This window comes from Penicillium expansum (assembly GCF_000769745.1).
Source record: "Penicillium expansum strain MD-8 chromosome Unknown contig313, whole genome shotgun sequence".
Taxonomy (NCBI): domain Eukaryota; kingdom Fungi; phylum Ascomycota; class Eurotiomycetes; order Eurotiales; family Aspergillaceae; genus Penicillium; species Penicillium expansum.
Window position 1 is genome coordinate 173,625 of NW_015971264.1, and position 16,829 is coordinate 190,453.

The 16,829-nt window shown below is 49.6% G+C and overlaps 4 protein-coding genes across 4 annotated transcripts; 2 read left to right on the forward strand and 2 right to left on the reverse strand.

Moving 5' to 3' along the window:
• Nucleotides 1–1,519: 1,519 nt before the first annotated feature.
• PEX2_092390 (HECT-type E3 ubiquitin transferase UFD4) lies at nt 1,520–7,086 on the forward strand (the record flags this gene model as incomplete). The annotated part of the gene is made up of 4 exons (XM_016746509.1): nt 1,520–1,806; nt 1,866–1,945; nt 2,005–6,831; nt 6,890–7,086. 4 exons carry the CDS (start codon nt 1,520–1,522, stop codon nt 7,084–7,086), a joined length of 5,391 nt encoding a protein of 1,796 aa, XP_016600225.1.
• Nucleotides 7,087–10,249: 3,163 nt separating this feature from the next.
• PEX2_092400 (uncharacterized protein) lies at nt 10,250–12,197 on the reverse strand (the record flags this gene model as incomplete). Its single annotated transcript, XM_016746510.1, has 7 exons — nt 10,250–10,350; nt 10,410–10,491; nt 10,547–10,921; nt 10,993–11,071; nt 11,151–11,682; nt 11,749–11,928; nt 11,990–12,197. The coding sequence occupies 7 exons, from the start codon at nt 12,195–12,197 to the stop codon at nt 10,250–10,252; spliced, it is 1,557 nt and encodes a 518-aa protein (XP_016600226.1).
• A 556-nt stretch (nt 12,198–12,753) lies between these two features.
• On the forward strand, nt 12,754–14,456 carry PEX2_092410 (fungal specific transcription factor domain-containing protein; the record flags this gene model as incomplete). The annotated part of the gene is made up of 3 exons (XM_016746511.1): nt 12,754–12,818; nt 12,936–13,826; nt 13,883–14,456. The coding sequence occupies 3 exons, from the start codon at nt 12,754–12,756 to the stop codon at nt 14,454–14,456; spliced, it is 1,530 nt and encodes a 509-aa protein (XP_016600227.1).
• Nucleotides 14,457–14,640: 184 nt separating this feature from the next.
• On the reverse strand, nt 14,641–16,218 carry PEX2_092420 (glycoside hydrolase family 1 protein; the record flags this gene model as incomplete). The annotated part of the gene is made up of 2 exons (XM_016746512.1): nt 14,641–14,771; nt 14,841–16,218. 2 exons carry the CDS (start codon nt 16,216–16,218, stop codon nt 14,641–14,643), a joined length of 1,509 nt encoding a protein of 502 aa, XP_016600228.1.
• Between the last annotated feature and the right edge of the window lie 611 nt (nt 16,219–16,829).

A 16,829-nucleotide genomic window follows, 5' to 3' on the forward strand; every position in this document is an offset into this window, starting at 1 on the left:
GCGGGGTGGTGAGAAGTGAAGAGATGAATTTCCTGTGAATTGCGAATGGCGGGGGGGCGAACCGAAGGCGGCAAGAGAATGCGCCGGAGATGGCGAATGAAGCTGAAAGGTGAACAGATGTAAGATGTAAGATGTGATGTTTCCTTTTTCCTGTTTTCTTTTTTCTCTCTGAATATCAGGTTCCAGCCCTGGAGATTCCCTGTGATTAATAAGATCGCAACCTCGGTGAGTCAATCGAGTGCTATTCGGCGTGTCTCCGTGCTCCGGATCGAACACCGTTAAAATTCCATTTTGAGGGAGCTAACGAATATAAATCCAGGAGTTAACCGCTTAATAAAGTTCCCTTAGCATTCAAGGTCCTTATTTCCTACATAACTACTCCGTAGGTAGTTCTTGGCGTTTTCATTAACTTCTATGATACATCGATATGCTCTGTAGGAGTACATGTATGAATGCACGCCTCCAGCCGTCAACCCAATAATTGGATCACATATATCAGATACAATATGTATCATAAAATGTATAAAGATATAGAAAGGGATCCCTTGAGCTATGACTTGTCCCTGTACTGTCAGACAGGTCTTGGGCCCTACCCAATATCCAGGCAAGATGTAAATGTGCGGGAGATAAAGAACGCCATGAAGTAAAATATGTGTAATAAAGTATAATAGTGAGTATAATAGTCAGTATACTAGGTAAGAAGCTAACTAATCATATGTTTAATATATAAAAATGTTCAATTTTACTTATCTGAGTACCTATGTAGACAAGTATATAAGTACCTGGTTAGATCATCGAATGTTGCACTTCCGCCGCCTGACGCTCCCCGAATCCCATCACAACCACCACGTCAAATCCTCCTTTCCAATTTCCCTTTCATTTTCCCCCCCTTTCTTCTTCTTGACCCCCCCAACCATTTGAAAAAATATCTTTTGTGTGACTGGAATTGGTACTCATTCCTTTCTTAATCGAGGTGATCCCATAGCCCCAACGGCAACAGTAACAGCTACCCGAACATCGTTTCTCGCCAGCCCATTCGGCTAGCCTTCGATAGGTGTGCGGATGGCGGGTTGCAAACGGTGACTACTCAATCGAGCTTCTCACATCCGATAACTTATGGCCAGGCAAAGGCCTTCCGCCAACCGCCAGGACCCTCTCGAGGATTATCCCGTCTCCCCCGCAGGCACTTCCACGGCCTCTTCTTCCCTGAGGTAGTTTCCCACCCGTTCTCTCCGCTTTCAAGTGCACACTGGTCGCCTGGTCGTTCGAAATTATCTTCTGTGGACTCTCACTGGCGAGAATCTGATCCCTGAGCCTTCGTACCCCCATTTATCCCCTGGGTCGTTAGGTGGACGGTTCGTGGTTCATCGGGATCATCATCGCTTCTCCATTTCTAAATTCGTCATCTGTCTACCCAACTATCTGCCTATCACTTTGACCATCCCGGTCTTTTTCTGTCCTTTTCTTTCGTCAGGCCCTAATCTCGTCACACATAATTAAACAAAAAGACCACTTTCTCATGTCATCCAGAATAACTCGCTCCTCCGCGAGACTCGCCACAGACCCTCCACCTGCTGAGTCCGGTACACCGCTACAAACAGCCGGCTCAACCTCGTCCCGGAAACGCAAGGCATCCTCCCGCCACGACCGACAAGCAGACTCCCCGATACAGCCAACACCGCCGTCGCCTCAAAGGAAAACCAAGCGACCGCGGACTGCAGCATCCCAAACAGCTCCATCCACTGGTCCTGTTGCTGCTGCACCCCGCCGAGGCGCCCGCAGCCGTCCAGCCATGTCACAACCGGGGTATGTGATGACGCACATTGATGAATAGGAACCGGGGCTGACTTGACCTTCTCATCTAGACCGTCATCTCGACCGTCGGAGGAATCATCCAAATCGACGACCTCTCCACAACCATCAAGGCGAAAGTCTAGTCGGAACGGTGAGTTTTGAGGATGGAGATCGGCTCTGTGACCCAACATTGGTATCTAAATGTGATAGTTACTGATTCCTTCTGTTTCGTCATAGATCGACCCGCGACAACGCAGTCCCCACCACCCCGACGCTCGAAGAAGCGTTCCACCAAGCCGAACCCCGATGTTGTGATGCGAGATGCAGAGGAGGAAATTGAGCAGGAGGAGCAACAGGAAGAACACCAAGGATCCCAAACGGGAGAGAGCAACGACGGCACCAACCCCTCCGCGTTTGGCGATGATGATATGGATCCGTTCCACAGCAGCCTGTTCGGTGGCCGAGGCCCCATGGGACTCCAGAGCACTCTCCGTGCGCTTACTGGAATGATGAGCGGCATGTCCTCACGTCTTCGAGATATCCTCTCCAATTTGCGAGCAAAAGATGATCCATCTCTCCAACTGATCGCCCTGCAAGAGCTGTCGGATCTCTTACTTGTTTCGAATGAGGATAACCTGTCTGGTCAATTTTCGCCGGACCCGTACGTGAAGGAGCTCGTGGCTCTAATGCAACCGAACCAGTTCGGCGAAGAGAATCCCGAAATTATGCTTCTTGCATGTCGCTCTCTTGCGAACCTAATGGAGGCCCTGCGGGGCTCCGTAGCGAATGTTGTATATGGTGGTGCTGTACCCATCCTTTGTCAAAAGCTGCTTGATATACAGTTCATCGATCTAGCTGAGCAGGCTTTGAGTACTTTGGCCAAGATTTCAGTCGACTTCCCAGCCTCAATCGTGCGGGAAGGTGGATTGACCGCTTGCCTCACATATCTGGATTTCTTCCCAACCAGCACTCAACGCACAGCAGTCAGTACGGCCGCCAACTGCTGTCGCAACCTCCCACATGACTCGTTCCCTGTGGTGCGAGATGTAATGCCCACCCTACTCAACGTCCTGTCTAGCAATGACCCTAAGGTCGTGGAGCAAGGGTGTCTTTGTATATCACGGATTGTCGAGAGCTTTAAGCACCGACCTGAGAACCTGGAGGAGCTGATTGAGCCTGCAATGCTCAAAGCTGTTCTTAGGCTTCTACTGCCAGGAACGACCAACCTGATCGGGCCTCATATCCACACGCAATTCCTTAGGGTATTGGCAATTGTATCGAAAACAAGCCCACGATTGTCAAACGAGCTTCTCAAGATGGATGTAGTAGATACGCTTTACCAAATTTTGACCGGCGTGTCACCCCCACAAGATGTGGATAACACGGCCGTCAAGATGGACAGCGTGCTAGTTATGCAAGCATTGATTCATCGGCCCCGCGAACAAGTATTTGAAACTCTCAATGTCATCTGCGAGCTACTGCCAGGTGTTCCAAGCCGCGATGCGTCAAAGACTGACAACCTGCTAAGCTCATATTTTGATAGCCACATGTCTATCGGACTGAGGTCGCCAAAAACTAAAGAGGCAGTGGAGGAGAGGCGATCCTTGCTCGTCAACTGCAAGACTGAGCTCAAGCGTTTTGCGATGATTCTGTTCCCGACTTTGACAGACGCCTACTCAAGCACAGTCAATCTGCATGTTCGCCAGAAAGTTCTAATTGCACAGCTGAAGATGCTGCACATTCTGGAGCCTTCTTTGATTCAAGATGCCTTACACACAGTTCCTTATGCTTCATTCCTGGCTGCTATTCTCTCCCAAAAAGACCACCCTTCTCTCGTATCTTTGTCTCTACGCTGCGCCGAGCTACTATTCCAGCGTCTTGAACATGTCTATCAACATCAATTCCACCGCGAAGGAGTGATCTCCGCCATCATCAAACTATCTGAAGGTTCTCTGTCAGGAGACCAGGAGAACATCGATTCATCCGATCCTACAAATATAAACACGACCACAGATCCATCGCGTGGTGCCGGAGAGACTGGAGCTGGCGGAGATGATGAGGATGAAGACGATGAAGCCGATGACTTCGACGACGATGATGGCGAGGATGATGACCATGATGACATGTCTGATTCCGAGGATGACTTCATGGCAGGCCCACGCAGTCTACAAAAGATGGACAATGCGCTCAACGACGTAGTTATCCGAGATGCTCAAGCTTTCCTCGAGGTATATGAAGCAAGCCATGGCGAAACCGTTCGGGCGGAGGCTCTGAGGATCTTGACAGCACTGAAATCTCTCGCCTTTGAAATCAAATCACGTTATTCCCGCGGCGGTGAGGGTGGCCTTCCCTTATTTAAACAGCTCGCGTCATACTTTGATGGAGACGCCTTGGAGAGCATTACTAGCTCTGAATTGCTCAACTCTGGCATTATAGACGTTCTTCTGTCTGTTCTTGGTAACTTTCAAGCGCCCTCTATTCGCGATGCTAGAGCCGAATTCCTGCGCTCGTTCATGGGTGTTTCAATTTCAGACAAGGCTCAAAGCCAGAGCACCGCCACGACACCTTTCAGCGTGCTTATCCGCAAGTTGCAAGACTTGCTTAGCAGGACGGAGCATTTTGAAGTCCTCACCGTCAGCCACAATTCACTGGAGAATACCCGCAGCAACGCCGCTTACATGCTGAGCAAACAGCTCCGACTCAAGCTAGTTGCCGATGAAGACTCCGAGGTTCCTCGTCCTTATCGCAACATCATGGTGTCAATCCATGCTATTGCTACATTCAAGGCCTTGGATGACTTCCTTCATCCCCGAATCGCCGTGGCGGAAAAGCCTCGCCCCTCACGGACAAGGGACTCGATTCTCTCCCAAATTGCCAATGCATCCCGACTGCGTGAACAGCTGGCTTCGGGGTCTGGCATGACCCTCCCAAGTCATGCAGGGGGCCCACGTGGCACTGTTACCGATCCTGCGGATGGCGCCTATGACCCTCCGACTGGTCACCCACATGATCAATCAAATCGGATTCAAGAGGATGAAGATGAAGACCACGATGACGAGCCCCTTGAATGCGCGGATGAAAGGCAACTGACTGACGAAGAGGAAGATGGCGGCGAGGAAGACGAGGACGAAGAACTCAACGCCATTGTTGATGATCTGGATGAGGATATGGAAAATGACAATATATCCGACCCCTCAGCAGTCAACATGGAGGTGGCATCCTCAGGCAAGGTCACGGCGCGCAAGGAGGACGGTACTAGAGTTGGGACTCCCTCCCAGACGGCTGCATCGAAACCTTCATCATCAACACCTACCGCTCCCCCCAGCCGCATGCGCAACAGCTCGCTCGCCTCTGCCGGGCGCCCATTCTCCTCTTATGCTGCTGCGATGGCCTCGGTGCCCCAGGACTGGCACCTTGAGTTTTTCGTAGATGGCAAGCCGGTTACCAATGAGACAACTATCTACCGTGGTGTTCATCACGACCGTGAGGACTTGGATGAGAGCAGTGCCAAGAACGTCTGGTCAGCAGTTCACACCATCACGTTTAAACGCGTTCCTGGCCCCCCGCCGCCAGAGCCCTCAACCCTCACATCAACTATTCAGGCTTCTCCTGAGGGTGATACCCTTGAGATCCCAGCCTCACTCGACAAAAACCCCACCACTTCGTCGATTATTCGCCTGCTCCGTGTTTTGCACGAAATGAACGCAACGATTGATGACATCTTGACCGATAACAAAGACACTGCCACCATCACCTCGGAGCCCTTGGCCCAATTCATCAACACAAAGCTCACCGCCAAGATCAATCGCCAACTCGAGGAGCCATTGATTGTGGCAAGCGATTGCCTTCCAAGTTGGAGCGAAGACCTAGCCAGGCTTTTCTCCTTCTTGTTCCCATTCGAGACAAGGCATCTATTCCTACAGTCTACTGCATTTGGATACTCACGGGCGATGATGAGATGGCAAAATTCTCAAAGTGGCGAGGACAGCCGACGAGACCTGCGCCGCGATGATCGCCCATTCCTTGGGCGGCTGCAACGCCAAAAAGTGCGCATCTCTCGTTCTCGCATCCTTGATTCTGCCTTGAAGGTTATGGAACTCTATGGGTCCTCCCCCAGCATCCTTGAGGTTGAATACTTTGAAGAAGTTGGTACTGGATTAGGGCCGACTCTTGAATTCTACTCTACTGTTTCCAGAGAGTTCTCGAAGAAGAAGCTTAAGATCTGGAGAGACACAGATGAGAGCTCTAATGCAGAATACGCATTTGGCAAGCGCGGCCTGTTCCCGGCGCCTATGAGTGATGAACAAGCAGCCCAGGATATTGGCAAGAAGCAATTGAACATCTTCAAGGTGCTAGGAAAGTTCGTGGCCCGCTCAATGCTTGACTCCCGGATTATCGACATTTCATTCAACCCCGCGTTCTTCCGTATCGCGGATACTCTGTCCTCAGTGGCACCATCTCTAGGCACTGTAAAGCTGGTTGATCATGACCTCGCGAAGTCCTTGCTCATGCTCAAGGAATTTGTCAATGCCAAAAACGCTATTGAGGCAGATCGGTCGCTTTCGCCAGCCCTCAAATCCGAGGCTGTGCAAAATATCACAGTCCACGGTGCCAATGTTGACGACCTTGGCTTGGACTTCACTTTACCCGGATATCCCGCTATTGCGTTGATTCCTGGCGGCGCGGATGTGCAGTTGACAATCGAAAATGTTGACACTTATATCGAACGGGTGATCGACATGACCCTGGGCAGCGGTGTCCAGCGTCAGGTGGATGCCTTCCGGGCTGGGTTCTCGCAAGTCTTCCCCTTCTCCTCTCTTTGCGCTTTCACTCCAAGTGAGCTCGTCATGCTTTTCGGACAAGCGGAGGAGGATTGGTCTATCGAAACCTTAATGGACTCAATCAAGGCCGACCACGGGTTCAACATGGACAGTCGGAGTGTGCGCAACCTGTTGCAGACTATGAGTGAGCTGGATAACCAGCAACGCCGGGATTTCCTTCAGTTTGTCACTGGTAGCCCCAAGCTCCCCATTGGAGGTACGTTCATCCAATTTTCCACCGCATAAATTCTCACTTATTAACACTATATATATAGGTTTCAAGAGTCTCACACCGATCTTCACCGTTGTGTGTCGCCCAAGCGAACATCCATATACGCCAGACGACTATCTCCCCAGTGTGATGACCTGCGTCAACTACCTCAAGTTGCCAGACTATAGCGACCTGGATGTTCTCAAGAAGCGCCTCTCGGTCGCCATCAAAGAAGGCCAAGGAGCTTTCCACCTTTCCTAGACCTGTGGACAGGTGTTCATACTCAAAACTTCCACTATCTCCTCTGCTCTCTCCTCTCTTTTGCGGGCTTCCGTCTTTCTCAACCAGGACGAGAAACCATTCACGATGCGACGACGTGCGACCTGTTTCTGCTTTGCTCCTCCCTAATTCCCAAGTTTTCGGACGGGCTGTTTCGCTGTTCTTGTCTTTTCCTTCTTCATATGCCATCTGGGTCGAAAGGCGTCATGGTGGGGGTTCCCTACGATAGTGGTATTAGATAGCAATGGTCACTTTCTACTGAAATCTACTCTTTCTGGTGTAAGCTTTCTTATGAAGAGGTATCATTTTGTACTAATGTACTATTAAACGCATCTCGCGCCCAAGTAGCAATGGCCCTTTTCTGGAGATCTAGATGGCTCTGGCGATGAGATTCGAGTATCTTGATCTTGTCGTCTATTTTTGCCATCTCTGCACGCATTTCACGTCTTTCCCCAAGAAAGCTGAAGCCGCCTTCGTTAGCGGCAACTTCCATGACTAGGCCATGGGGCAATGAGTCCGTCGTACTGTGCTTCCATGCGAGAGATAGTAGCCACTGGATCTACTTCTGGGAGACGAAATCGCTCCAGACAGCTCTCGCGCAGTTTCCCCTGTCTTTTCGTACATCACCCCCCAGTCGGTTGTACCAGGTTTCTGCGCGACCACTTACGTTCTGTCGGAACAGGAGTCGACAGTCACGATTCATCTTTTCTCGCAAGACCCTCTCCTCATTTTCGAGTTCGGTGGACTCTCTCAGAGCTGCTGTCTCACGTGCATAATCTCTCTCCACTGAGGTTTCGATGTCTTCGATGAAGTCCACAGGATCCTCGTACCCGTCTTAGAGCCTATGGAAGGGCTTGACCCAGGACGGCATCTCGTCGTCTCCGTTCTCTTCGAATTGTTTGAAAACAGTCGTGGAGCAAACCGATGCTAGTTCGTATTAGCACAAACCACCACCGAAAACAGTACGGTTTCGCAGGGCTTGTGTGGTTTGTTCCAGTGCTTGCAGTTCTTGCCGTTGTGGGTCCCGGCATAGCGCTGCACGACCAAAGGCTGAAGCGCGGCCGACTCGCCTCGGTCCTATCATCCACCAAGTTTGCTTGCGGAGGATAGGCACCCCCGATTTGTGTGGGGAACCCTTAGGAGGCATCTTGAGTGCAGAAACGACTATTCTCTGCTTAGCATTGTATTGCAGCGACGGCGCCTCCCTGACTATTTTGTCCACATAGGCGTCAAAAAGATTTTCCTTATCCTCAACTGAGCCATGGTAGGCGAGCTAGGTGTGACTCTATATAGTATAAGCGAATTAGTTGAATCATTCATACGAAGGGAGATGCAAAATTAACTCTACCATTCCTTGTTGAGGTTTGGATTAGGCATGGGCTTTTTCTGAATCCCGCCGTTCTCCCTAAGGAGGGGTCTTTCTAACCCTCGGTCGAATCCACATTTCTGATTGATATGGTTGGTTTGTGTGTTGGCAGCCGCCCCTACTAAAGATATCTGAGATAGGGATTGTGAGGGTGGAAGCGCGAAAGACAACTGTCCATGGCAAAAGCTGACAGGAGGGAGGATAAGTGAGGATCGAGGTGTCGGGAGGAGAGAGCGGGAAAGAAGGAAGTGAGAGAGAGGTGAGGGAAGGAGCGACTGCTGCAACTCCTCGAGGGCAAAGACTGACAAAATTTATAGAGCTCTATACCTAGGTACATATGTACTTTTCGTTTAACTCTAGACTACCACATTGTTATTGCTTTCTTATTTTCGAGGCTAAGAGGAGGCATATGAAGTGACAGCTCCAGTTACGGAATGGGGTCTAAGATATAAAGTGCTTAAGCTCCGCATGGATGTTAGTAACACAATGACTGTTCTAATGAAACATAGTAATTGCCCCATTCAATAAGGTGTTCCCCATTCCTCCGAGCCTTTGGACAAGATGCAACATATATATCCAACAGCTTACCTTTTGTTGAATGTATTAAAACTAGCCCTATGCTATGGCTGCCCCTCGAGAGATTACCATTGAATGCCTCACTGGCCATTGGGTCCTTGTAATTACACTTCATGCTCCCCTTCAAAGATGCTAGATTCTAATCATATTACTCTCTACAGAATAAGGACTTAACTAGTGAAGCAGACCCTATTCTAAAACTGGTTCGAAAGATCCGCATTATTTCTACAACTGCAAATTCCAAGCTAATCATCCCATACTATCCATAGCAAAAAGTACCCTGGTTGATCCGCAAAGCATTCGGATTCGCAACAATATACCTCCAAATCTCCCAATACCAATCCCAAACCTCTGAAACAAGCCAACCCTTCACCAACATCGATTTCACGCAAACAGCCTCAGCAGGCTTGGCCGCAACCAAAGAGGAGCGCGTGCTGGATTGGAAAATATCGGACCATGAGGACTATTTCTTCGGCAAAGTCCAGGCACAGAGTGAATTTGTTCATGGCGTCATTGATGCAGATGGGATTATAAGACCTGAATTTGAGCTCCAGACGGGCAATGCCAATGTGAAAATTACGAGATACATGCGAGGTGAGATCGAGGCAGATGGAAGTAAATCGGCAGGTTTTATAGTTGAAGATCGGACTAGGATGTCGGAAATGGGGCCTGGGCTTTGGGTACATACATTTGAGAGGAATGTTAAGTCTGGATGGACGGCGGAGCAGGTGGGTATTTCGATTTATTGTTCATTGTGCATTGCTGGTCCAAATTTCATACTAAAAACTGACTACTCGGGGTACAGATCTGGGGGTTTGAGATGTTCGGGGACTCACGATACTTCTCTCGTCGGGTGGTGGTCATGACTACCAAGGGGGAATATATATGTGGAAGAATTGTACTTGATTTCGTAGGCGCTTAATTACTTTCTAGAATCATGGGCAAATTAGTAAATCTATCAGTCTATCATTCTAATAGTCTATCAGTCGTAAACTCTACAAATTTATACTCTAACTCTATACAATGCAGGGGAATAACCGAATCTTCATACCACAGGCATACTAGTTCGAGTAAATATTTGAAAAGAGATAGAGAGGTAGCTACCGCCAAACATGGTTTCTGATTTTGGCCAAGCCTATACCGAGAAGAGACTGAGAAGATGATCAAGATAGTCCTCTACCTATTTTTAGGCCGAGAGAATTGCTACCCAGCCTTTATCTCTGCCTTTATATCAATATGGCTAACTTCCTGTTTTTCATCATCTCCGATCTTTTCGTCTCCGCCTAGCTTGGGCCCATCAAAGACTTTAAGAAAGTTAGCGAGCTGTGTGGTATATCAATTGAATATTGGGAAGGGTTCTTACTTTGTGAAATCTCTTCAAGAGTTGGCCCCTTAGTCTCGGGATATAGGAAGAAGATGATTGTCGTCTCGACAACCAGCCAGACCTGCCATGAGTCAAATTGTGCGCTTCTCAAGGACACAAATGCTAGATATACTTACCACATAGACCAGGTAAAATTTCCATCCAAGATCATCCATACCAATAGGATTCACGAAGGAATTGAACGCAGTGCTTCCACGTGTAAAGATCTGCAAGATAGCAATTCCTTTGGCACGGTGCACAAAGGGGAATATTTCGGTGACGTAGGTGTAGGTCAATGGCTGCATAACGCTGTACATTGCGTTGTAGAGGAAAATCAGGGCAACAACGGCTATAGCTTCAGAGTGCGTCCCGTGTTGGGCATAGCCGGCGCTGACACCAGTCCAAAGAGAGAAGACGATAGTCATACCGACAAAAGCGGTCAAATATTGGATACGGCGAGGCAGGAAAGAGGTCAAAAAGGCGCTTCCAGTGGCGCAGATCCACATCCAGCACTTTTTGGGGGAAATGGATTAGTTGCAATACATTGTGTCAAGGAGACACCCCATTTGGGGGGTAAGCTTACAGAGAGAGACAGGTTGATAACATTCTGCGTCTTCTTATCCGTAACACCAACCGTTGCCAGGACCTTGGCAAGATAGTAGCTAAAAAGAATGGATGTCAGTGATGCTCGTATATGGTGTATCTGACTCTGCGGTGAAGAGTATAGGGTAGTAGACTCACGACACGAGGCCATTGCCGGACCACTGGGTAAAGATGCCAACGCAGATAGCAATGAGCGTCCTCTTTCTATTTCCAGGAGACTGGACGAGTTCAACCCAACGTGATTTTGAGTTTTCAATTTCCAACTTGAGCTGTGCAGATATCTCGATAAACTCGGCATTCACGAGGGCCGAGTTGCGGTCTCCTTCGCCATGGTACTTGACGAGAATATCGAAAGCTTCCTCACTGCGGTCCTTGGATAAGAGCCATCTAGGGGACTCGGGAACGAACCAGATGAAGATAAGCTGGAGAGCCGCAGGAGCAGCCTGCAGGATCGAGGGGATGCGCCAACCCCAGTCGTTGCCCATCGTATGTGTGCCAAGGGTTACAGAAGCGGCCATGATAGAGCCAATGAACCAAGAAGTGTTGAAGAGGCCGGTAATGACGGCTCGTTCACGAGGATAGGTCAGCTCGGCCAAGAGCTGTGAGGCCCCCGACACAGCGAAAGGGATGCCGGCGCCGAGGATGAGCCGAGATGCAAGAAACATTCCAACTGCGCACAGAATCGGTATTAGCCCCATCCAATAGTACGAGACGCAAATTGATAAGGGAGACTGACTGTTCTGAGATGCAGACTGTAAAGTGACGCCAATGATGAGGATAGTAGAGCCAAAAGTAATGCTATGCTTGCGGCCAAACTTGTCATTGACATACGGAACAATAGGCAAAGTGATGAGACCTCCTAGGTTATACGATGCGTTGACCACACCGAGAAGAGCGCCTTTTGGGGAGTTGAAGTCTGACACGTTCGTTGTTAGCTGCAGGCGTCTTTGGGGTTGACAACTTCGAGCTTGACTTACAGGTCTGCCACGTAGCGACTGCCTGCAATCCATTGAGGACAGAGCCGTCATAGCCAGTGGTCATCTCGACACCGAGAGCTGCAGGTATGAGGCATAAGTAGAGGAACCGGAGGTTGGGCTTTTTATACCATGGCACTGTATCGGCCTTGATGAGGCGAATGACCTCGGACTGTTCTGCGAGCTGCTTTGATTCGGCTCGACGATCCATAATGAGTGCTCAATCGGTTACTGTTCTCATGAGGTATTGTCAGATGTTGCCTGTATCAAAGATCTTGATACACAAGAGCAGTTCGAGAAAAGGGGACACACGGCGTTTAAGTATCAGAGCATGCGGCCCATCTGCTGATACCACTAGGCATTTTAGCCGACCTACAGCTAATTCAATGGAGGCGCACTTGGTCTTGGGCGAAAGTGGCCGAGATCTCCAATATGCCAGAGATTGTGAAGGAAGGCTTTGAAGCTAGAGAAAGAATACGAAAATACGGAAATACGAGAATACGAACGTCCCCAACAGAGCCTTACATTTCTGGGGTATAATCTGGGGTACTAATGTGGGGTAACAGGGAACCGTATCCTTTGAGAAACCCCCGAAGCCTCCGAAACCTCCGAAACCCCCGCACTGGGGAATTTAGTCGTTAGGCGGAGAAATACCTTCTCAGCTGCCAAATCGGAAGAGAAGAAAACATTTCTCTATCTTCTCCATTCCAAAAACCACTGTAGATATTGACTCTGTGCGGTATCCCCAAAGCCATTCATGCCGCCCCATGACCTGGCCCCAGAGACCTATCCCCATCGAGCCTGTGATCGCTGCCGGCGGAAAAAAGCCAAAGTGAGTTAAGCCATCCCCGCAAAAACTGCCTGCCAATATTAGAAACTAGTGGAATCGTCCTAATGTAGCTGAATCATCCAAGTGCGACTCACTAGACTACTCATGCACAGGGTGTAGTGTAGCCGGTCAAGCTTGCACCTTTGACATTCTCCCTGGCCGGCGAGGACCCAAAGGAAGGCCTAGGCGCCGCAATATTGTCAGTATCCAAGATGACACCGGCCGACAGCATCATGACCCCCTCGAGACATCCCTATCATCTTCGTCATATGTTTCACCTATCGTGCATACCGCCGAAACATCTCCCCAACCTCCAGCCGCAATACCCTCACAATATCCTCGTCATCCGACAACCCTAGAGCGATACAGACTTCTCGCCGGTGCCATCAACCATGCTTCCTCGTCCTTAACATCGCTCGAAGCCGTGGCCCGAGAGTGTACTGACCTCTTCTTTGGGTACATTGTCCACTCCAACATGTCGGTGCACGAATCTAGTTTCCGCCACTCACTAAACCAGGCTGTCGGTACTTCGCCGGCTGGGGTGTCGCTGACCGATCACGCATTTACCCTCATTACTGCAGTATGCGCCAAGGTTTGTTTCTTTATGCCCTCGGACCTGTTTCCGATTGGGGGCTGTCTTGCCGAGACGTTCCTCGAGGCCTCGCGCAGTTGCCTTGCTAGCTTTACCGATGCCGACTTTGAGAATCCCTGTGCCGACTCCATTACTATTAGATACCTCCACTCCAACTGCCTACACACCTGCGCGAGGCCGATGGTCTCATGGAATGTTTTTGGGGAGGCCGTTCGACTAGTTCAGCGAATGCACCTCCACGATGAAGATTCGTATGCTTCACTCCCCGCGATCGAAGCAAACAAGCGTCGAAATGCCTTCTGGCAGATATATCTAGGGGACAAGTCATTGGCTGTGCTTCGGTCTATGCCGATAACAATATGTGACTATTCTTTCGAGGAGGTTATAACAACGACGTATCCCTTGAACGACCAAAACGAGTACGTCGCCCCTAGATAGCGGGGGTGGGGGGGCTTTAGACTGATATTAGCTATAGGTTGACTGTAGGCTCTAATGCTAGTATACGACTTTGGCAGTACGCTGCAGATTTGTTGCTGCGAATGAGATTGATCAAAAAGGAGCAGACTGTTGACCCAAACCTGCCGGATCGGCCTTTGACACCAGCCAATGTTATCGCCTTGGGCGAGCTTTACATTCGATTTGCAACCTGTATCGACGATCTACCGCCACATCTTCTGCCAAATAGCGAAACCTTTGCTGACAACCATGGCGATACCACACGCAAACGATTTACGGCCCAGATAGCAGATCTGCAAGTAACCTACCACTGTTTAAAGATGCATCTTACCCAGAAACTCGAGGAGATCGGATACTTTTCTTGCACTGGAGAGTGTCGGGACATGCTTGTACTAAAAAAAACAGAGATCGCGGGAGACATGATTCGCCTGTTGCAAAGTATACCGTTCTGGTCCTTGAAGGTCAATGGGGAGCCTTGTGTGCGTGAGCGTGCATCCCCCGGACTCATGTATAACAGGGAAGATGGCTCACATTTCACTTCTAAATTTAGGCCGAAAAGATTCGCCTCGTCGGCGCGGGCTTGCTCGCTATAAGTCAGGAGCCTTCACCTCTGGGAATAAGGGCCCACCGCGACTTCAAAGTGCTTCTTGATATATTATCCCAACTTGATTCTAAAGCGTCAGATACTCTGCGTCAAGAATACTCATACGGATACTCATAATGCGAATATATGCTGAGCTCGAATTTTGTAACTATCTAATGCTAGGTATGGGGGTTTTACACCTGGTCCTTCCTACGCTTCTGGAATGTTTCTTGAAGGTAGTAGGCCGAGCCTTTTGGAGTTCTTTTCAATGTGTCGAAATCCACATGGACAATTCCATAACGTGGGCCGTAGCCAGAGGACCATTCTAGAAGGCGAATCAATCAGCGCTGATGCTTACAGTAAAGGTACATCGGAGGGAGATGGGTATACTTACCAAAGTTATCCATCAGGGACCAGGCGTAGTAGCCCTCAACTTTGACACCGTCTTCGTAGATGGCCTGAGAAATAGAGTCTAGATATAGACCAAAGTACATCTGGCGGAATTGATCATCCACTGCAACCTCGAGGTCGGTTTCTCCAGGGCACGGGCAGCCATTCTCTGTCACCAAGATAGGGAGGTGATAACGTTCCCAAACCCAGTTAAGCATTTTTCTGAATCCGCCCGGCGCAACCCGCAACCACGGCATGCTTGATGCAGGCCCAATCTCCTCGCCCTTAATATTAACAGACGACTCTTCAATGTTTCTCGTCCAGTCATCGTCAGGTGCGGGGGCCGTGAGTTGGCGAGCGAATTTGCTTGAGTAGTGATTCATACCATAGAAGGCATTATTCAAGCAGGAGGACTTCAGGAGCTCCAGGTCGTCTGATGTGAAACTCGGCAGCCGCGTACCAAGATACTCTTTCATTGACGATGGGTAATCCCTACCCAGAAAGATTGGGTCACCAAACCAGCCTATATAGAACTCGAGCCGGATCTGGGCAGCATCGATATCTGCCTGCTTGGTCGCGTCGTGAGGCTCGTAGAAGTGACCGTTAAGAACTATAGATATCTTTCCATTCTGTGACGGCTGGAACTCGTCGGCGTACATCTGAACGACTGAAGCATGTGATAGGATGATGGTGTGTCCAACCCGCCAGGGCTCTATCATAGTATCGGTTCCAGCCTCTGCGCAGTGCCCGGGAGCAAGGCTGCCATTGAGGTGTCCGAAAATCGAAATGATGTAGGGTTCGTTAAAGGTGACCCAAGATTTCACGCGGTCACCGAAGCGGGCAAAGCACAAGCCCGCATATCGCTTGAAATCCGCCCTAAACTCGGTCGTGCTAATGAAAGCGCGGTACCGATCATACAAGGCCTGAGGCACATCCCAGTGGTAGAGGGTGACGGAAGGGGTGATACCGTGCGCCAGGAGGGTATCAATGAGGCGGTTATAGAAAGCAATACCTGCCTCATTAACCGGATCATCACGGCCACCGAGGGGTATAACACGAGACCAGGCAATCGAGAAACGATATGTCTCTATGCCAAGAGACTTCATGAGTTTGACGTCTTCATCGATGCGATTGTAGTGGTCGCACGTCACGTCCGCGTTCGCGCCACAGGTGCGCGAGGGGACAGAATGGGAGTATGTATCCCAGATGGACTTGCCCATGCCATCTTGGCTAGCAGCCCCTTCGACCTGGTAGGCTGCTGTAGCCGCACCCCAGATAAAGTCTGCGGGGAGTTTGAGATTCCTGACCGCGAAGCCAGATCCCATGAGCGGATCAAAGGTGGTCTGCTCGGCTTGAGCCCACATTTTTACTTCCTCCGACATTGTGGCAGGTTTATTCCGACAAGCCCTGAGTAGCGGAGTAGAAAGCAAATTTGGTAGATTGAGGACGGGAAACGGGAGGAACAAATGACAACAGGCTGGGATTGCAAGATTTGGTGCTAGTCAACAGGAACCAGAGCTTTATTTAAAGAACTAGTAGGAAATGAGTAAAAGAGAAGCCTGTGGCCTAGTCGGCGGCTTTTGAGTAGGTGAAGTACAAGGTTCCCGTCTCCCAAGACTCGTCGACTGTGGGACTGCCTCATCCATTCTACTGTTAGAATCATTCTCGATGCCATTCTAGCGGCTGAACTCCAAGCATAGACAAGTCAGGCCTTTGGGATAGATGGGGGTTTTCTTTTCGCCGGGAGTTCTAACCAATGGAAATCTCCGCGGAAGTTAAAGGCCACGGAACGAAGGGGCGATCTAGCTAACCTAAAGTCTCGGAAGATTGACGATTTTGACATTTCCAATTTCCAATGTCTACACTGATGTGTAGGTTTGAAGCCCATAACTGTTTCATGGTTAGCCATTAGAGCAGACCTGTCTAGGTAATTTAGCACCGGTAAGTAGCCTATAGCCTAAATAACACGTGGACCTGATTTCCCCGCGTGGGG